At 36.4% G+C, this 21583-nt stretch overlaps 2 protein-coding genes across 2 annotated transcripts; both read right to left on the bottom strand.

The window, feature by feature from the left end:
• Nucleotides 1–152: 152 nt before the first annotated feature.
• LOC102707859 (RPM1-interacting protein 4-like) lies at nt 153–3663 on the bottom strand. Its single transcript, XM_006652138.1, has 4 exons — nt 2821–3663; nt 1419–1889; nt 1144–1314; nt 153–433 (listed from the first exon to the last, which is right to left on the bottom strand). Exons 1-4 carry the CDS (start codon nt 2824–2826, stop codon nt 410–412), a joined length of 672 nt encoding a protein of 223 aa, XP_006652201.1. The 5' UTR covers nt 2827–3663; the 3' UTR covers nt 153–409.
• An 8609-nt stretch (nt 3664–12272) lies between these two features.
• Nucleotides 12273–21426, bottom strand: LOC102712531 (eEF1A lysine and N-terminal methyltransferase). The gene is made up of 16 exons (XM_040523768.1): nt 20957–21426; nt 20100–20201; nt 19842–19908; nt 19116–19297; nt 18772–19032; nt 17550–17633; nt 17404–17451; nt 17259–17323; nt 16800–16848; nt 15404–15644; nt 14200–14321; nt 13945–14025; nt 13794–13868; nt 13288–13406; nt 13026–13176; nt 12273–12909 (listed from the first exon to the last, which is right to left on the bottom strand). The coding sequence occupies exons 1-16, from the start codon at nt 21329–21331 to the stop codon at nt 12727–12729; spliced, it is 2205 nt and encodes a 734-aa protein (XP_040379702.1). The 5' UTR covers nt 21332–21426; the 3' UTR covers nt 12273–12726.
• Between the last annotated feature and the right edge of the window lie 157 nt (nt 21427–21583).

Genomic DNA, 21583 nt, shown 5'->3' with positions numbered 1-21583 from the left:
CAAGCAGCAGCCTGAAAATGAGAGTGCATATGACATTTATTTGGTTGTTTTAATCTTAATCCTAGCTTACTCTGTATATCCTTAATTCTAGGAAGGAATCATATGGTGGCTGACAAAATAACACTCTGATCATCCAGGAAGGCACAGATGCATTCTAGAAATATTTTATTATCAGCAAGGAAAATTTCTCACTCCATGCTTCACAGAGCCAAATGGCACCCTATATATGTTTCAAATAATCACAGAAACGAAATGATTGGACAATTCAATTACAGATACATACTCACACTAACAACAATAAGCTTGTAAAGAACACATGAACAGAGTTCAGTGAAAGTTCACAAGGATAGCAATCTGATCCATAAGTAGCTAAGGAAGCTCTCCAGAAATATCTGTTATCCCCATTGTCTCAAAGTATACAGCAAGGGCATGTCTGGAGAAAAAGCGAGAAACAAAAGGATCAGTCCATAATATTACCAGAGTGTCAGTGTCAGTGTCAGTGTGTCACTCATAAAAAAGATTGTCTAGCTGTGCCAAGTATTAAAGAAGCTACAGTTCAATATTGTAGACTGTCATGAATATGGTTTGTTTATTCACAAGTTTTGGACACATTATAATTTAACATTATGTGCTAATTTTCATCATGTACTATGTCGAAAATAACAACAGAACTACACGAGTTTGTGCCTTTTAAGTAAAATTTTGTGATGTAGCAGTAGGCATTGACATATCAGTAAGAAGGTTTTGCTCAAACTCCACGGTTGTGCCTGTCGATGAAAACTGCTGGATCTAATTGCAGTACTTGTAGGTGTGTAGCTTGTTATTGAATCTTGAGTGAGGTTTAACATTTATTTTGTTCATTTTTTTCGCATTAGAATTGATATGGGAACAGTAAAATAATTGAATTGCTGCTGATGGTCATTTAACGGTTAACCCTATAATCAAAGTGAATACTCTTTTGTTTGACATGCATCATTTTTTCTATGATAGTAAAGCTACCAATTCCCTAATCAAAATTGGTAATAATATTTACACTTTGTGTAAGTGGTATCCAGTAGGAACTCAAGTCACACTAAGGTATAAAAAGATTGTTCATATCACAGCCTGAAAATGTTTTACCCAAGAGAGGTTTGTGCACATTACCTGTTTCACCTTATTTGCCTGACTGCGACTAGTGTCCGGTTGCCTGGTAGAAGTGTTTGGCGACAATTTATCATCCCTCACCCTGTTGAAGATACCGGTAAACTTTTCGCCTGATGCTGCATTGCTCTCATCCCACTCACCAAACGGTGGAACAGCTACATCATCTTCAGGCTGGATTCAGAAATGCAAAAGCAACAGCACATTACTACTCCATAGTCACCTGAGATGTCACACAAAATTTCTGGATTAGCAAGAAACAAAGGATTAGAATGTACCATATCATAGCCTCTGCCACCCTGCTTCATCCTGCTCCTTCTAGGAGTATGCTGACCTTGTCCCTCTGATGGACTCCTCCTTTCTGGAGTATGCATTCCAGCTGCCCTTTGCCTTGGCTTCGAGGGGTTGCTTGGCTGTGCTGGTGAAGCAGAACCAGGAACCATTCTGTATGGGCTTCTCGGCGCATTCGCAGCGCTACCGCGGACATCTCGCTGAGGAAGGGAGTGCCTCCTATGGGGATCAGCCTCATGCCTTCTTCCATGTGGTGGATTCAGTGGGTTTTGGCCCTGGGTATCAGGTGTGTATGCTGGATGCAAAGGTGACCTGGTTGGAGGTTCAGGGTGCCTCCTTGGGTCATTTGGATGGGAAGAAATGCCCGGTTTCTTGTTTTTACGCGCATTCTCAAACTTCTGTGTGTAAGGTGTGTTGCCGGTGGTGTCCCAGCTCCCAAATGCAGGAATTTCAGATTGCTGTCCAAAGAACACAAGTTAGTGAATTTTGTCAAGCCTCAAGCTGAATTATGATTCACAAAGCAAATAAAAACACCCGTACGCTGTCGGGGTATTTACCATTTTGGGAGAAAAATGAAACTAGCCAAGAGAGAGAGAGGGAGGTTTTCCAAATTTCTAACATGCAAAACTATGTTGGGCAGTCAGGGTACTATATTTTTATATAAAAAACTATGAATAGGAATCCCCTAAATACTGGACTATTTCAATAGCGTTGCGAATTGACAGGATAGCTACACAAAAGAACTCAAAGTATATGATTAGTTCAAATGAAGAGTTCGAGATGATCAAGCACAGGTAACAAAGGGCAGCTTGGAGCAAACAGCTATTCGATTATCCACATCACTGTAGTGGTTACAACACTATGTTGTCCAAGTTAAGCAAAGGATCTTCATTGGAAAAACAAATGAGATCAACAATTAAGCTTGTCCTCTTTGGAAAATCATTTACTGTGCGGCAATGTCAAAACTATCACCTAGAACATTTATTAGTAGCCCTCATATATAGCATAAATAATTAGCACGAAACACATAATCATGTATTAACAAACAAGTAAAGTGCACTGCTAGTAATCAGTTCATTATATGTCCTTATGCACTGTATTTCCCGTACAGAAATGCTGCACATCAAAATCATCGCAAAAGCTTCTCTTAAGCAAGAAATGGACAAAATTATTTAAACCTGAACTAGACAAGGTTGCAGGAAAGTAATTTGCTAAAAGTGTTTCCTCTAAAAACAAGTTTAAATTAACAACAAACTAGAGCTACTAGATAGAAGTACCAAACGCCTGCAATCAAAATCAATAGCCATTTGTGCAGAATGCAGTGCCAAGACATCCAATCCAGCTCAGTAAGATAATTAGTGTGAGAGAAATTAGAAATGGATTACTTACTGCCATTAGCGACGTCCAATCCTGTAGAAAGGAAAACTCCCAAATTGCCTCTCCCAAATTCTTGGATCAACAGACTTAACCTCCAAACTTTAGCACCGAATTACAAAAATTTTCTCCAAGAAACTAAATTCGACTCCTTTACTCCAAAACCTCCCAAGAAAGGATCAAATTCCAAGTCCAAGTTTGTGGCTTGTCTACAGAGGAGAATTAAATGTGCTTCCTGCCACCTTCATCCATCAAAAGAAGTAGAGGATTGAAGGAAGCTCTCTCACCAAATTTCACCAAGGAAAACAATCAGATCAAAACCTCCTGGGAAATCAAGAACCAGAAGCAGTTGGTTTGGTCCCCCAAATTCTTCATATAAGAGCCTAAATTGCCCCCCACAAAAGATACCTTCTTCCACCCTTCAACTACTAGAAGAGAGAAAACACAAGAATCCAACCACCAATCCTCCCAGGAGATAACCCAAATTGCTTCAAGAAGGCCGAAAAGAAATCACACACACGCACACACACACAACGGAAACAGTCAAAAACGGAATTTTTTTAACGCCAACTCTCCAAGATTGCAGCCCCAACTCATGAACAAAACTAATGGAAAGGGCGACTTCCTTCACACAATATATCCTCCAAGAAAACACATAGAAACAAGCATCTCTCTTTCTCTCTCTCTCTCCAAGAACCTGTATCTCTCTCCAATTCTTTGCTCGATCGATCGAAACCCAGCAAGAAAGAACACAAAATCAGCTGGGGAGGAAAGAAAAGGAACCAAAGGGGGGTCTTTGCTCCCCCTCTGACTCGGAAGCTTCTGAGGTGCAGAAGCAAACGAGAAGGAGCGGGGAATTCAGAGGTGGGGAGGGAGAGCTGTGGGGGGCGAGAAGAAAAGGAGGAAGGGAGGAAGGAAGAAGACAAAACCGTTGACGAGGGAGCGCCAGTATTTTTCATTTCGAAGCCATGAAAGCACCCGTCTTTATTTGTTTTTTTTTTCTCAGAAACAATTCTGGTGCTGATATATTGATGCCACACATGGCATCAAGCTTTTTTTTTAAGCATTGAAAATTTTCCACTTATTTAAAACGTTATCGAAAAATTGGCACTATAAAATTGGTACCGTTGTTCTAGTAGTATTCATGTAATATACCGTATTCGTTCTAAAATATAACGTATTTGTTGTAAAATATAAGTATTTCTAGATTGTGTAGTATATACCAAAAAGATGTCAATTTTTTTTCTTTTATTCATTTCACTAGTTAATTTTTAGATTCTACATCGATTAGATTCCCTTTCTAAACATCTAATTAGCTCTATAATCATTAAAATGATTGGAATCATAGTAATCAGTACAGAAATACTACATTTTAAGATAGATGTAGTTAAAAAAATAAGTGGTAAATTTGCTAAAGCTCTTCCTTTTCGAAATTCAGACCCTTAGCACACGTGAACACTCACTTCCTATAAACACGTGCACATCTATCAGGACCAAGTCACCACAGACGTATTATTATCGAAGTTCTGTTATATACCACTAAAAAATAATTAGCCATAGACTTAAATTTTAACCATAGATATTTTTAGATGTTTTTGCATATGTTTTAAAAAGTGATATCAAATGTCACTTTTATTCTTTGGATGAGATGTGTACCGCTTACTCTTTTTAAAAATATAAATATTTTTAGGATTCAAAATATTATTTTACTATATAATTATTTCTACCAGTATTTACAACACTACACCTTCCATCAATCACCTTTTATACACTTTTATTTTTCCCATCATAATTCCATGTCTTTGATACCCCACCCATCCCTCATTTACTGGGAAAGTATTTTTCCTTCAAAGTCTTTGTTAAACGACGTAGAACGTCTATAATTTAAAACATTGGAGTATTTTAATGTGATTAAGCTGTTTGGCAGTAAAAGGTTATTAAGTGCATCATACATTTGAGCAATGGCATGGACTCACATATACCAGTATACCACATGTATATACATTACCAATTCTCTATTGAAACCTGATTTTTCTTCGCTTGTGCTTTAGTAGAATAAATTATGGGTGGTTTAATTTATAAATTTACTTCTAGATATGTTCAGTCTGTTGAGCATGCTTCTAGAGAGCTACTTATATTTTCTGGGCATACAATTTTTATGTGTTTCTCATGCATGTAATATAATTAGGAAAAAAAATTACCACACCCTTGATGGTGATGCAGAGACCTTCAACAAATGTTAATTAATTAACACCGATAATGGCAATGTTAAGTAATGAGAGTAACTAAATAAAATGCACATGTAGATGCTAAGCCTAGTGAGTAGTACAACCCACAGTAGGTTAGATTACTTCAGATATTGTTGGATAAATTCCTCACATATGCCACTGAAAGCTTACAATTTTTTAACTTATTCATTGAGACAGTAATGCTAAAGAGGACTGTAAAACAAAATTTTAAAAAAAGCTGCATCCAATTGGACTAAATTTACTCAGCAATATCCTATCTGATTACATTAATCATTACTATGACGTAATCCTGGTGAGCACTGCATGACGATACTAGCTCCGGCTGCTTGAATTAATCCAAGCTTCTCGATCCGAAAGCGATTCTTCTACGCAAAGTATATCAACAAATTCCGTTTTTATCAACAAATTCTACAGCTTGGCATGAAAATGTTGGTTCCAGACTTTGAACGTCACGTGCTGTTGAAGTGCTGCTTCATATATATACTGCATCCGTATTTAAATAGATAACATTATCGAGCATTTTAGTTATAGTTGCGCAACTTTGATCATTGTTTTATAATTAGCATTTAACGATAGTTTCTAATAAAATTATAATATTACATAACTATTTATAACAAAAAAACTACCTATATAATTTTATACTATACTTTTAAACAACATATTTTGAGTGATTAACTGAATAAAGTCAACTGGTATATATTAACCTTATCACTAAATGTATTTACGTTACGTAATAACACCCATTTATTCATACTAGCTGGCTTTGTTTGAGTCAGCCACGCATGCAAAGGAATAGGAAGTGAATGACCTCATCAGTTCTTCCATTTTCCAAAGAAGTGCTTATGCATGATGGTAAATCCAGTAGTATTGTTAGGTTTATTTTGATAATATAAGTAACCTCTCAAAACCTCAGTACCGTGTGGTTCACGCCGTCAAAGTAAATATCTTAAACATAGCATTGTTCAGAATATGAAAAAGAAAAGTTAAAATTAGCAAAACTGAAAAAAAATCATGCCACTTAAATATCCATTTACCACATAATGGATAAACAAGTCATTATATCAACAATACGCGAGAAGACCTCTTGGACCTCTGTATATAAATGCATCATTTCAAAAGGAGCTATAGAGCACCTTCGAAACGCACGGAAATTTTACACGATTTTTATAAGGAATAATTTAGTTACTTCAAAATCTCCATAAAATCCCTTTAAACCGAATAGATATTGTTTTTATTGTTGCTGCTGTTGCTGATGTTGTTATGTTACCAAACTGTCCAACCATATATATACCTCATAGCCTCATACCATATGGAGATAGTTACATTCAGCTTGATTTTGTACAGTTCTCCGTATGGTTTTAAATATGGACTGGTCAAAGTCAACTCCATCGAAGTGGGTCCCATGAGCTTGCACCCTGCGCAGCCTGCCTAACCTGGCCCACAGTTGGGTGGAAAAGTCCACCCTACTTGCTTTTGCAACCAGACTGCTGCACTGCTTTGTTTGTGTTTAATTAAATTAAATTTAATTTATCTTGTTAACCTCTTGCCTTCCACCTACCTGTACCAGTCTGTATTCATGGAGCCGTTTTGGAAGATTCCATGCTATGGTCATGAAAAGCCATTCTGCAAAGAAATGGTTTAGTTGGTTGATTGATTCTTGAGATCTTTGGGGACAATCTAGAAGATTTTTCAAATCTAAATCTGGTAGAAGGCAACTACTCATGTACAAAAGGCTTGTTTTGCATTGGATCTAAGTATGTCATGAATTTCAGGTTAAATGCTAAAACTGAGAAAACCAATTTATCTGTCTTCTTCTAGCTTTAAAAGTTTTCCTATTATTATGTTAAAGTATTTTAATATAAATAGTAAGAGAAGGGTAAGTGAGCTGTCACCCGTTTAATTGTCCTATAAACAAGTTTATCGGTTTTCCACTTACACATCTAAGTTAGACCAACTTTATCCTGCTATTTGCATAATAGTTAAATTCTTTTTCAAGGATACACATGAGAGCTGCGTATATTTCTAGTAGAGTACAGAACTTAGATTTTTATTATATGTGTAATGTGTTCCCTCCTGTTTAAAAACACTTGTAGTTTTGAGCAAGAACAGTCTCAAAAAAAATTTTCACCACTATTTTCTATAATATATATATATAGAGAGAGAGAGAGAGAGAAATATCAACAAATATATAATTTTCTTGAAGTATTTATTTTTTTAAAGAAAAACATGGGGGTAAATTTGCATCTCTAGATAGCTTTTGCTCTGCTAACCTTGCTCAACCAGGCTATGGGCCTATGGCCATTGAAGCAAGGGTTGTCATCGTTTGGTTTTTTATGGCAGAAGTGAAACGACATGTTAGCAAATAAAAATAATTTATGAATAAAATTTTATATATGTATTTTAGTGATTTAAGAATAAGCTAAAAATAAACTATGATAAAAAAACCTTTAAATTTTGACTTATAAGCATAAACAATATGGTGAGTGTGAAGTTGCTCAAAATCAATAGCTTTCCCACGAAGGATAGCCATTTTTGGCTCTCCCTGAGGGACCAGGATTTTCTAGCCAAGATAGATTAGTTTGCCAAGCAAAACAAGTTTGTTAGGTAACTACCAAATGCCCAACCTAACCCTGCAAAGAGAGGAGGTTGCTAGCATATGATCCAAATGATCCCATGATCTCCGTAGGAGTGATTGTTAAGTTTTTTTATAAAAAGTCAAATAATATATCTATAAATAAAAAATAATTTGTGAATAAAACTTTTACATATATATTCTTAGCGATCTAAAAGACAAGATTAGAAAATAAATTTCAATAAAAAACTCAAAATCAACTTTAAATTTAAGGGTAAAAATTTAAATTTTGGCTTATAATTATTTGCACGAGCGAAAGACGGGATGCATGATTCTAAGACAGTAAAAGCTATTTATAGTCAAATATCTAAATTTGGCTCAGTTTAGAATGGCATATGTTATAAATTCGAGGGAGTATATATGTGTCTATTCAGCTAGCTGTCACTAGCTTAAAGTGTCACTGTGCACCAAGAATACCTAAGGTACATATTTGTACAAATATTCGAGGGCATTCATTTAGCTTATGGGTTGTTTACATGGGCCATGTCACATCGGATGTTTGGATACTAATTTGAAGTATTAAAGCTAGACTATTAATAAAACTCATCTATAAGGCTAATTCGCGAGACGAATCTAATGAGCCTAATTAATTCATGATTAGTCTATGTGATGCTACAGTAAACATTTGCTAATTATGGATTAATTAGGCTTAAAAATTTGTCTGCGGATTAGCTCTTATTTATGAAATTAGTTTTTTTATTAGTCTATATTTAATACTTCAAATTAGTATCTAAACATCCGATGTGACTAGAGACTAAAAATAAGTCCCTAGAAACAAACACCCCCTTAGTTTCTTTCTTTTCAGAAGGGCCGCGATCTTCTAGGGGTGATTATTTCGTTTTATGAAAAAAAAAAGTGAACAATGTATTTATAAACAAATAATAATTTACGAATAAACTTTTATATACATATTCTTACTAATCTAAAAGTCAATGCTGAAAAATAAACTTCGGTGAAAAAACCTCAAAATCAACTCCGAATTTAAGATTAAAAATCTAAATTTTAACTTATAAGTATAAACAGAAGCAAAAAGTATGTGGTGCTAGACTCGGACAGCCATCGATCAGCTAGCTGGATTGCTCCAAATGTTGACCGTGCTTTGAATGTTGAATCTCTGAACGAAAATATGGGTGTCATTTTCAATTCATCCAGTCAGCTGTCAGAATCTTGAGGACGGCACAAGAGTAGAGCCCGACACTGCATATTAATCCCTTAGTTAGCTTGTCTGTTTTAATGCAACTCTGCAACCAGATAAATTTGTCTTAGACATCACATTCATGCTTGGTCTAATTTACATTTAGCTGTCCTGCAAAGTAGTGAATATTGTATCGACAGGGTTTCAGCTTTGCTAAAAGAATAATTAATAAGCTGTCAGTGTTTCTTACTTGATAAATTCAATCAAAATACAAGTGTTGTTAGGACATTACGACTTGGTCTGCTAGACTGCTAGTGGCTTTCAAAATTGTTCTATGTTCACTCCTGTCTCCTGGCCTTAATATGTCTGTCAATTCGAGTCTGTACTTTCATCAGGTCATGAGACCAAAGTCACAATGTTCATATGCTCATGATGGTTCTGTACTCTTAAATTTGACTGTTTCCTGAATTTCAAAGGTTCAGTCCTGCTGACCTACGAGTCCACGAAAATGGCTTTAATTACTCATGTTTCTTTGATCAGTTACAAAGTTGCTAACACCAAACCTGCATGTTGTGTGATAATTAGTTGCTGACAGATTCAAGAAAGAATAAACAAATGACTGATGCTTGACATGGCATCTGAATAGCCAAATTTGAGATTTGAACAAGCTACTTGTTTTCCTACTTCAAATATTAAACCGATCTTTTGGGAGACAACGAGTAATGGAATATTTAAAGGTGGCGCTTTCGAGTTAAATTATTTTATGATAAAATCATCATATGATCAATATTTGGTAGTAGATTATTTAATCACAAAAACAATCATAGGACCAATGTTTGGTAGGCATGCGGATTGTGCTATATCCACGTAGCGTTTACCTTCTGAATCTGATGAGATTTCATATATATTATTTTATGTATTTCTGGGTATCTGATGGCATGCATCATTATCCCCCAAAAAAAAAAATCTAATGCTTCTCTATTATATATTTATATGCTCTTGGCTCTTCACCAGCTACGTATATATTCACACTTATCTTTTACAATTTGAGACTACAGAGAATAGTTGTTCTTTCACTTCTCCCTGATAAATTCAGGATCAAATTTGCTATTTGCCACCATAATAATCGTCGAATGCCAGCAAATTCCGATAAATGAAGGTAATTGAAAAGATTAGGTTGGGAAAGAAAATGGTCTTGACTTGTTCAAGCATGTCACTTGATTACCTTAGAAAAGCTTGACACCTTATTATGATAATGCGATGCAATTAACTAAGCACATGTGTTACTTTTAAAGATCTATGCACCTACCAAACGCAACTAAGATAATGTTCTTGCATCTCTCGTGGATTTTGGAGATGTTGACAGGGTATCAATAATTCAATATCATGCAGGTCCACCATGTTCTTCCCCTTTTGAATAAAGAATCATGTTTGTATACTCGCTCCATTTCATACTATAAGACTTTCTGAATTTATCTATATTCATCCATGTATCAGTATGTATGTTTTGTATGTGTATCTAGATTCATTACAATACATAAATCTAAGCAATGTCAAAAAAAAGTATTATAATATAGAACAGAAAAAATAAGTAATTAACTTGTATTATTGGTGCATTTCTGATGCAGACAGAAGATGCCTCCTTGAAAAGCTCTCCATTTGAGTTTCAACTCCTTCCTACGAGAATCCTGCAGAATTACAATGAAATTCTCGTGCTCCCAAGGGGAGGCATAGCATGTACAGTTTCGTACTCGGAAGGAACGTGCATGCTCTCTGGTAAACTCAAAGACCGGACAGGTCTAACAGAGGAAGAGGGATTGGGATCACATGCAGTCATCATTGGAACTGCAAGATAATGACTGCATGCAATCTCATCCCTTCATTTTTTCAGTGAATGGTATAGATCAAATGCTACAGTACATCCACCGTGTTTTATCTTCAATAAACAATGTCTAAATAAATCTTAAGCCTTGAATACTATTTAGATGGCCCTAGCATGACTGCTTAAGTTGCAGTTACACTAGGCACTGCATGGGAACCGGATCTGAGGAAGAGAGTGCGTGCCTAAACCCCTGTTAATGGGCAAAATTATCGTAATCTGATGTTGCGATAGCTATCTTCTTCTTGATATGCAAAAGCAAAACCAAAAGCAGTCATAATCGACAGATCTAGCAAAAACAAAGTACCTGTTGCCTTCCTTGAATGCCTGGAATGTTGATGATAAGATCCGGTACTAGGGCAACTTGTTCAACATTATTTCAAGCTGTTGAGTTGATCGTAAATGATGAGTTTAGTAGTATTCAAGCTGGTAAATTCAATTGCATGCTGCATCTCTGATCTTCGTCTCCTATGCAAAATGCAAATGGCATTGTCAAAGAACCAAAAACACTCTTAAAACATATACCCTCTATTCTAAAATATAAACATGATTTATTTCTTTACACTACTATATAAACATTTTTACCATAATTCTCATGATTCTAATCATTCCAATAATTTTGGAGCCAATCAGTTATTTGGGAAAGAAATATTATCAATTTAAGATTCAAAAATCGATCAACAAAGTTAAAAGAGAATATTTTAATGTCACCTTAAAACATGTTTAATAATAGCCAAGAATTAGCTATAAGCTCATGTTATTAGTAGCATGGATAATAGATTAGCTATAGATGTATTTGGTTGCAAGGATGGAGTGGGTTCGGTCAAAGCGATCCTATTTTTGCTATTGTTTAGTTTGTAAACTAGATAGGATGTGTTGGACCCAGTGAGGAATATTCTTCCCATATGTTGAATGGACTGGTCCGTTAAATTTGGCCGGACCGATCCATCCCACGTTACACACACAGAAAGGGAGAGAGGAAATCATATCTAGCCATCTCACATCTATCTCTCAAACCAAACATACGATAGATTCACTCCATCTCATCTCATCCCTTCAAACAAACAAAAAGACACTGTCTAATCCATCCTCCTAACCAAATAGAAAAATAAGATTAACCAATGATGGATAGGACACATCTCATCTCGTTCACAAGCCAAACACATCCTATAAATTTTTTTATTTTCTCTTCTACAAGTATCCTTATACTTGGCTTATTATCAACTATTATACTCACCATTGGTCTTTGCTAAACAAGAAACATTTATATTTTGGAACAGATAGTGAAGAGAAAACATTGCCTCAAAAGATTCAAACATAAAGCAAAACCAAGTCATTTTCTCTCTCCAACGTATAGGTCGTCAACTTGTAGGCAACTATTATACTTGTTACTAGTCTTGGCTAAACAAGAAATGCTTATATTCTACTTCATCCGTTTCATATAATAAAACATTATGGCTTTGCTTATATTCATCCATATATCAACATATATATTTTTTATGTGTCTAAATTCGTTAGCATCTAAATAAATCTATATAATGCTTAAAAGTCTTATATCGTGGAACGGGGCAAATTGAAGAAAAGAGATAGTAAAAGGGAAAATTCTGCCTCAAAAGATTCAGACATATAACCAAAACCGAGTGAAACTCCATGCACGGCAACAAGCGGAGTTGGCACGCGGTTGTCTCGAAGCACCTTCGCCAGTAGCAGCAAGGTCTGCCAGCCTACCGACGTCGAGGCACTAATCAACTGTTGAGAGTCACTTTAATATGTATAATGTGATGGATTAGAAAAATCTCTCAGCAATGTAGGCCAAAACTGACAGGCACCTTCTCGCCTATCGTAGCTCTATACAGATTCCAGCAAAGCTTGACAAGAACAAAATTTGACAACACAACGAGGGAAGGTGTACGTATGCCCTTTGGTACAAGCAATTTGATCCTATAGTTGGGAGGAAGTTAGACCAGCCCTTTTCCTTAGGCTGCCGAGGACAGATGCATGGCACATTTAGATGCAGCTGAGCCTACTACTGCAGCTTCTGCAACTTCTTTATATCTGATTCTACATCCACTGGGAATTTCAGCATGGCCTTGAGTTTGATCACAGCCTCATCCATATTGTTGATATCCAGGTATCTTTCACTCGGGGATGCTAACAGAACTTCATTTAACTCTTCTTCAAGATCTATTGAATATAGGTGCTCAAAGGCCTACAGAGAGAATTGTTACTTCATATAAATAACTGTGTTCAGAAATCTGATGTATCCTATTCTGTAAAAAAAAAAAGAAGAAGAAGAAGAAGAAGTGTGTCTGGACTCTATCTTACCACTTTCAGTCGTGAAACAACCTTCTCCCTGACTGCAGGTGACCGCGAGACTAAATTGATGATAAACAGACCACCTTCAATAAGGTAGGTTTTTGCCGCCAGAAGAAATGAGTCCTCAACAAAGTTTGGGTGAGGGCAAGACAACCCAGAGCTGTGGAGCATCCATCAACTTGAAATCAGAATTGATTGATATGAATTTGTTTTGTAAGAGGACAAACATACAAGGGTAGAGTGCAATCATGGAAATGTTAAGAGCAATTACCTCAGATCAGATGAATCAACATCAACAATAAGAATTTTAACTGCATTGAGCTGGGTGGTGGTCCCACTGTTTGCAACAGCAATATCACCTATGAATTTGATTCCATCTCCCAAATGCACCTAACATAGGGATGGGAAACTCCATATAAAGATGCTACAGAACATCATAAGAATTCTTACTCAACAAATAAAAATCTCATTATTGCCATATTTACTAAACATCACCTAAATTTGATTTCCCTCAGGAGTACAGCAAAACATTACTTAGAAGAAACGAGCACATCCATAATGCTTTGTTAATTAAAAAATGCTCTGAAAATATTATATATCACATATTAACAGCAGTGCAGTACTTCCCACAGGAAAACAAAATGTTGAAATAACTAAAAAAGCCTCCAAGAAAGTCATATTACAGCTTGGAGAGAGATCTTTCCTATCTTTCAAAACAACTTAGATTGTACAGTAACAGGCATTTTTAATCCTTTGATAGTAAAATAAATGACTCACCTGCAACTGCTCGTCCGTTGAAAACTCAAAATATTTCTTTGCTAGCTCCTCTACCACAGGGTCCAACTCCACAACCTGTAAACTTTGAGAAGCTGATCACCCCATTCAACCAGTCAAACAGCCAAGATAAAGACATTTTTCTTTCTTTTACCTGAATATCTAGGAAAGGGAGACACCCACGAAGAAACATTGGTAAACTTCCTGCTCCAAGCCCTATTACAGTTGTGCTAACCTACAAAATGTATTATAGTGGTTTAAGAAATGGCATTACACTGCAACAGCAAATGAGAAAACAATATAAAGGCTACCGCAAGCATCCAGGAATTAAAACTAGAAAATTCGTTCCTTATAGAAGTAATCTTTAACAAGCCATATTGCTCGTGTAGAATGAGACCATGTTACTTACTTTTGTTCCAGATACTGAAGCAGAACTCAGGGCAGATGTAATTAAAGAAAGGCCAGATATGATACTGATGTGATAAGAGCTACCAAGATAGCTATGATCAATCCTCAGAATAGTCTTGGATCCTACATATTACGCAAAGACCAGAAAATCGTTTATAAATAGTGGAAGATCAAAAGTAAAATTATACCCTTTTTTATTAACTTATTGTAAATGAGTAAAATTATCACCGTGTTACTACCAGGTTTTCAAACTTTAAATTAACAAAATATCCCTGATCACATATACTTGTTCTTGCCTAGGTACAGCGGGAGCGGGTTTTTTGTCATCTAATTTATAGAACTTAAACACATTAACATGACCAGCCCACCAAGAATTACAGTCCATTGATTATATTCAAAGTTTCAAATAAAAATAAAAAATTCTGACAAGTTTTGTTCTCCAGTACCACAGTAAAAACTATTTACAGTCAGATTTTGGAAACCTGGTTACAAAAGCCAAAGAACAGAAAAACAGATGTGTCACTAAAGCATATATCTCAGGTTTAGAACAGTCCAGCATTACTAGAGGAAACACATAAAGATAATTGTACGGTGTTGAAAATTAGAAACATCACACTAAAATCAACTATATGTGAAATGCAAGTACTAGTTTAGCAGCGAATAGATACCTTTGAATTTATATATATATATATATATATATATAATATTTTTCATCATGGACGTACAGGGAGTAGCTACACCCTGGTAGTAGGATCTAATTTTCATATATAGGAAGCCTCTATCCTACTACCAGGTGTAGCTACTCCCTTCACGTCTAAGGTGCAGAAACACCTCTATACATATTTCTTCTCTTTTTCAATAGAAAGTACAAACTCTATACATGTAGTTATATCATTCACATGAGATTTAATAATGTCCATACTTTCTGTTGAGTGGGAGTAGAAACAGTTATGAAAATATTTTTCATCATGGACGTGCAGGGAGTAGCTACACCCTGGTAGTAGGATCTAATTTTCATATACACACACACATCTGACTACATTAAGACAAAGCAAATCAGAAATAGACCTACAAATTTTGAAAAAAAAAAACAACTTAAAGTCTCAAACTAATGACCCCATAAAGGGGCATTGATTATTCCTACCACGAGATAGCAAACAACGAATAATACCAGCATATTGAAATTTTAAATTTGCATAACATACCTGAGGGACCCTTTTTCTGGTTCCTCCTTTTTTTGGATGATGAAGGTGATTTTTTGTTCTTTTCATCTGCCTTGTCACTGGTGGAATCTCTGACAAGCAATGCTTCAGATTGCACTAAACCAGAATTTCTTTTAAAGATGAGGCGCCGGTACATTGTTTCAGTCATAGAACTTTGGTCTTCATCACTGCTTTCATAAACAACATCTTCCACAACCATAGGACCAGTTATTTCTGAAGTTACCTTCAAAATGCAATGCAAGCAAACCATTTGAGAAAGTAGTGCATGCATACAAGTCATGAGTGATAAGAAGTTACAACTAGCCAGTGAACCGGTTTCAAAAAATTCGATTAAAGGAACATTATAGTCCATAGGTGCATGTATACCATATAATTAAAACGTAGTATGAATGTAGTACAAGGCTGTTTTATAGCAATTCTTTTAATGACATTTCCTTCTATGGAAAAAAAAACATTTGTGTTACTTTCAGTATAAACCTTGTCTCTATATGAGTAGATATTTCTCTAGAACGTATACTAGTAAATGGTGATAAAAGAAAATCAGGAGGTTAAGGGCATAGGATAGGGCCGCGCCGCGTTCGTCCCACCCGCTAAGTTAACTTAGCTCTCTCGTTTTCCGTGCACACGCTTCCCGAACTGATAAACGGTGTATTTTTTGCAAAAATTTTCTATAAGAAAGTTATTTTAAAAAACCATATTAATCTATTTTATATTTTTTGAATAATTAATAATTAATTAATCATGTACTAATCTATTACTACGTTTTCCGTGCCGGATAAGTTAACTTATCCCCCTTCTCAACGAACGCGGCCTAGGTCCTTCATAATAAGGAAGAGAAGTACCTAATTATCATCTTTAAACAAAAACCACAAGTTAATCCATCAATTAATGATGTCCAGAGTGCAGACATCAAACTTTGTGTCCTTTTGCCAGCATCAAACAGTTTTATTGAGGTGAGATATCAGTACTAGTTTCATATTTGAAAATTTTAAAAAGTGGATACAGTTCCATTGCAACTATCATTCATGATATGTCATGGACTAAATATGTGCTAAATGACTCGGAAAGGTTTCAACTACTGTAATTTGGCAGTCAGTAAATATGCTTATGCAAAGAATAGTACAACATCCATTCCATATTTTAAGACTTTTTAGTCTTATCTAGACTCATCCATTGATCAAATGATCAATCAATGCATATGGATTGTATATATGTCTTCCATGTGACTACGCAAGATTAGAAAGTCTTACATTGTGGAATGGAGGGAGTACCAATCAGTAAAAGCCTCCAATATGACATATAGATGATGTGAATGTGGATAATATTAGTCCTTAGGAAAGGACAAACAGCATTGCCACTAATCGATTTTAACAATTACCTCTTGCAGAATCTCTCGTTGTTTCACACCATCACCAGCCATCATGAACCTGCATTTTTTTTTTTGCGTCCCAACTATGATTAGAAAATATTTATAGGTTTTGCATTACATAGTTGAAAAGTTGATTGAGATATAATAATGGTGACGATGATACACTTTAAAATAGGATTATAAGCAGGATAAGTCCACCAGATTTATTTGGTGTCAGTAAATTTCTATTAGATCTAGATTGAGTTTTCATGCTGGGCCAAAGCAAAGCATTACTATAATCCTGGGCATTTACAAATCACTCATTACTCAAAATACCACACTAGAAAGTTTGCCTTAATAATTTGACATTTTTATTAGGATCTGTCTAGAGTTTTCTTCAATTCTTTTTACAATTGATTTCATTGACATGGAAATGACATCTAGTAAAAAATACTGATGAAATTTTAAATTGAATGCATTAGAACCTACGGTATACGGGCTTCCTCTTCAGGATTTCCAGGTTCCAGATCCTTAACAAGAGGAGATAAATCATTCTGGAAAAAATTGCGAAAACAATAACATTAGCATGGTGTATCAGAATTGGCAACCACACAACATCCTTGCAAATAATCACCTTGATAACATCCATGTCAGCATTTGCATGTCTGCTATCCAAAAATACCTAAGATAAGTTCATAACACAGATATAAGCTACAGAAATGCAGTAAGTGATCCCAAATATCAAATTAATAATCAGGCTTGAATCCATCACAGTTGTACCATAATTAGACGAGCAGCCTTTGCACTTTCAACAACATGCCACTGCCCTTCTTCTGAAGCAAAAAGCCATTCATGTGCTCGAGACTGAAAGCAAATTATATCCATTAGCAATTATGAGCGCCAGATTAATTGTTTTAGGTTTTATCTAGCTTAATGGAAGAAAATAGAAAGACTCGAGGACTAAACTACTCTGGTTATCAGAGAAGCCTAGCCAATACCCATATAGCAAATCTTTTGATGCAGAACCACAATAGGCATAAAACAGAGAAACAGAACGGTGAGAATGAGAAATATAAGAAAGGCTTTAAAGCATATACAAGACTCAATCTAGGGTATACGAGATAAGATGCACCATCACAATCTCTACTTATTCTGAAGAGAAATTTTACTAATCTGAGTTACATCCCATGCCAGCCACTATAAATGGGGATGGGAGCAGGACTGCAGGAGTGATTATCCTGCCTCCGCTCTCAGCTATATCCCAATATGTGCATGTATCACACAACTCAGCTGCATCTGCATGGCTAAAATAGGTATAATTTTCTTCTTTCATTACATATTTCCGTATAATTTTGCCATATTGTCTACCGGCAAGTTCATTATTATCTTGCAGTGATGTCACTTGTCATGCATCCTGACTTCGATTGGACCACATAATCTTGCATTTGCTAATTGCTACATGCACAATTAACATATTTGCATGAAGGTTTATCATCTCTCTCGCAATGCTACAATTCAAGGTGAGACAGATTAAACCCGCATAAAAAGGTAGAATCATGACAAAAAGGAAATAGATTGGGTGACCTCGAAAGATTTTTTCTTCATATATATTAATTTGAATCAATTGGATGTGTCCCTTGCCAAGTATGCAATACAGCATCGCATTTCAGCAGGCAACAAACATCTGCTTACAAAACTAATATAATATTTGAGATATGCATTGAAATTGGTATTGAACGCTTCCATTGATGAAGTAAATGACACGGATGTACACTGGGCCCTAAATAACATTGATCAACACAGCTTTCCATTTCATCATCATCTAGATCAAGTGTAACTTGACTTTGAAGAATACTTCCTGATCATAATGTATTTTATCATATGCTTGTTTCTTCCAGGTCATATTAGAACAAGAAAATGATCACTAGGGGATTCAATAAAAATAGAGAACAGTAAATACTGGAGCAAAATCAAAGCTGCATATTGACAATGTATAACAGACCTTAGGCACAATAAAAACTCCACAATGATATACAAAGGTTTCAGTTCGCTTTCTTGCATCCAGTAGAACAGCCTTGTAGCAATAGAGTGAACTTCCCTGTTCACCAAGAATGAACACCCTTCTTCGTCCTGGGATAATCACTTTCAGATCTCCTACAGCTCCTAACTGAAGATCACGTAATGACAAAACAACATCAACACCAGAACTGTATGACTCCCGGATGGTGTTTTCCTTTTCAAGAGAATGAATTACATCATTTGCCTGTAGCAACAATATAAAAAGATAAGAGTAAGAGTGACGACAGGACTTTAGTTCTTTGTTTTCCATCAGAAATATAGCAGTACCTGTTTCATGTTACAGAATTTAGCAGACTGATCTAATAGTGATTTTACTGGGTTTACTACACCCATCTTTCCTTTTACCATGACCACCATGAAGGTCTGGAAGGCAGATTTCTTAGAGGATTCAATAACTATAGCTTGAATGCTCATATCCCATCCAAACCTGAACTCAGACAAAAGCAGGGCTGCAGGAGGGGAGAAGACAAATTACTGTTACTCAACTAGGTAAATAACCTCTTATACATTAAATTGGTTATTTTTATCATTTGTGGTACAGTTTTGTAATTTGATTCATGACCACAAATATCTATGGAAGTATGCAAATTATCTGCAGGAAAAAGTACATCATTAGTTTCCAAAGAAAAAAGAAAACACTGATGTTTTTGTTGTTAAAAACACATTCATAATCTTACAATTTTTTAATTCAGTTTTATACCAAGACAGTTTAAAGTTTCCTTGGAAACATTGGAAGAATATTTATTCCGAATCTTCAAAGTCGCTAAGATGTATAAAGAATGTTGATGTGGTTATGAAAGCAATGACAAAAGTTTATGTGGAAACTGTGAAATGTCAATCTTCAGTCACCTAAGAACAAAGTAAAAGAAGTATAGCTGAAAACTGAAATCTTCAAAATTGTAATACATATAAGTAGTCCTAAGTGTAACAACATAACAGGAAAAGACTGCAATTGTCAGGTATCAGTTCTCTCAATAATTGACAGAAAGCTACCTAGGACATGGGATTCTGCAAGGGTAAGGCAAGCAAATTTTCCTCCTGATTTCAAAACCCTCTTGGCCTGCAAGACAAGCAAAGAGGTGCTTCCTAAGTCAGGGAGAACATAAAGAACATAGCATTTCCATAAAGTCCACTAATCCGCTACATACATAAAATTGCAACACTAACATGCCCTATTAAAAATCAAAATGATATTTCGATTACAACATCAAACATCAGTATTTAAAATTGGAAAAATACAACATTAAGCACCTCATTTAGATATTTCATCCCTAGTTTTGTGCCGGCCTCAGGCTCCATAAGAGCATCCAGTCCACCCTTATCAAGTATGACATCAAATGATCCATCTGTGAACTGGTGATTTGATGAATCAGGCATGTTATATAAGATATCCGAAATAAAGGTTGATGGACAAATAGAAAAAAAAAACTCAGTTAGAAAAACCCAGTATTTCTAAAAAGAACGCAAGGTTAAATGAGAACTAAAAAGGTAAAGAACTCTTGAAAAGTGTACTGTGCAGAAAACATTGTCAGTGATGGTTCATATCAATTGTAAGAAACATACAAAAATAAAAGCCCCGTGAGTATTCTGCCAGGCTCAATAGAATCTCAACCAAATGAAGTGCCCCCTTCTGTTCTTTGCTTGATCCATCATATCACACAAGCAACAAATTAAACTTATGAGCATCGGCGGAAGCTGCCTCAAGGTGAAAATAACACACCATTCAATTTGTTTAGATGACTTTGCATGATAATACGTTCACAAGCATTCACGATCAACCAAATATCATTCAATTATCAGCATTGCCTACTCAAACTCCAAGAACATCGCATTACCAAAAGCCCCCATTCTAGCCACCAGATACTAAATTCAGTTAACCAAACCACTAAATAACGAGTACCAACATGGTAGAGGCCGATTTATCCTCCATTTGATGGCTAATGCGGTCATGCCTAATAGCATGGTCAAGTAGAAAATCAATTCCAAGCAGTGTTGCAACCCATATAGATTCACCCTAGAAACACAGCATCAGCAAGGCCGAAATCCTAGCTCCCAAAGCAGCTAACCACACACCGCAGTTGAATGGCGAAGCAGCACGGGACCGTTACCTGCAAGTCGGTCATGTCCATGACGCGCCACCGCATCTCCGGGCGCGCGCGGGCGTGGCGGCGGAGCATGTCGGCGACGAGGACGCGGGAGAAGTCGACGTTGGTGATGCGGCGGTACCCCGCGTCGTAGAGCCTCTCCGAGAGCACCGAGCTGCCACACCCGGGCACCAGGATCTCCGGTCCCGTGCCGCCGCCGCCGCCGCCGACCTGGAGGAGGAGCGAGAGGAGCGGCGCCTGGAGGTCCTCCCACTCCGCGTACCACTCGAAGCTGTCCCCGGTGCCGCGGAGCTTGAAGAAGTTGTCCCAGTTCTCCCGCGAGGTGAAGTCGCCGAGCGTGTCGAGGATCGCCGCGCCCGCCGGCGGCGTGGTCGCCATGGTGATTGGGGCGCGAGGAGTGAAACCCTAGCCTAGGGGTTTAGGGAGAGGGATGGCCGTGGACAGAAAGAAAATGGCACGGGGGAAATGAAATATGGAGACGTCAGCACGCAGCAATGGGCAAATTCATAATCGGAAATGAGGTAATTAAGTGAGATTCATTTAACGATTGTTTGGCTTATGTGAAAGTAAAAAATAATCTTACTATAGAAAAGTTTAGAAAACTATGAGAAACGTCTATTAGAAGTTTTT

The sequence above is a fragment of the Oryza brachyantha genome, chromosome 4 (genome assembly GCF_000231095.2).
Source record: "Oryza brachyantha chromosome 4, ObraRS2, whole genome shotgun sequence".
NCBI classification, from domain to species: Eukaryota; Viridiplantae; Streptophyta; class Magnoliopsida; order Poales; family Poaceae; genus Oryza; species Oryza brachyantha.
This window is presented reverse-complemented; position numbering and strand designations above follow the sequence as displayed.

What these genes read in the sequence shown, in the direction of transcription:
- LOC102707859 (XM_006652138.1), bottom strand. An exon ending in GTGGCAGAGGCTATGATATG is followed by an intron (nt 1,315 to 1,418) that starts GTACATTCTAAT and finishes TTCTGAATCCAG; the next exon opens with CCTGAAGATGATGTAGCTGT. An exon ending in AGGCAAATAAGGTGAAACAG is followed by an intron (nt 434 to 1,143) that starts GTAATGTGCACA and finishes CTTTTTCTCCAG; the next exon opens with ACATGCCCTTGCTGTATACT.
- LOC102712531 (XM_040523768.1), bottom strand. Translation starts at nt 21,331, where the DNA reads ATGGCGACCACGCCGCCGGCGGGCGCGGCGATCCTCGACACGCTCGGC. An exon ending in AACGAGAGATTCTGCAAGAG is followed by an intron (nt 15,645 to 16,799) that starts GTAATTGTTAAA and finishes TGCATTTTGAAG; the next exon opens with GTAACTTCAGAAATAACTGG. An exon ending in CAACGGACGAGCAGTTGCAG is followed by an intron (nt 13,407 to 13,793) that starts GTGAGTCATTTA and finishes TCCCTATGTTAG; the next exon opens with GTGCATTTGGGAGATGGAAT.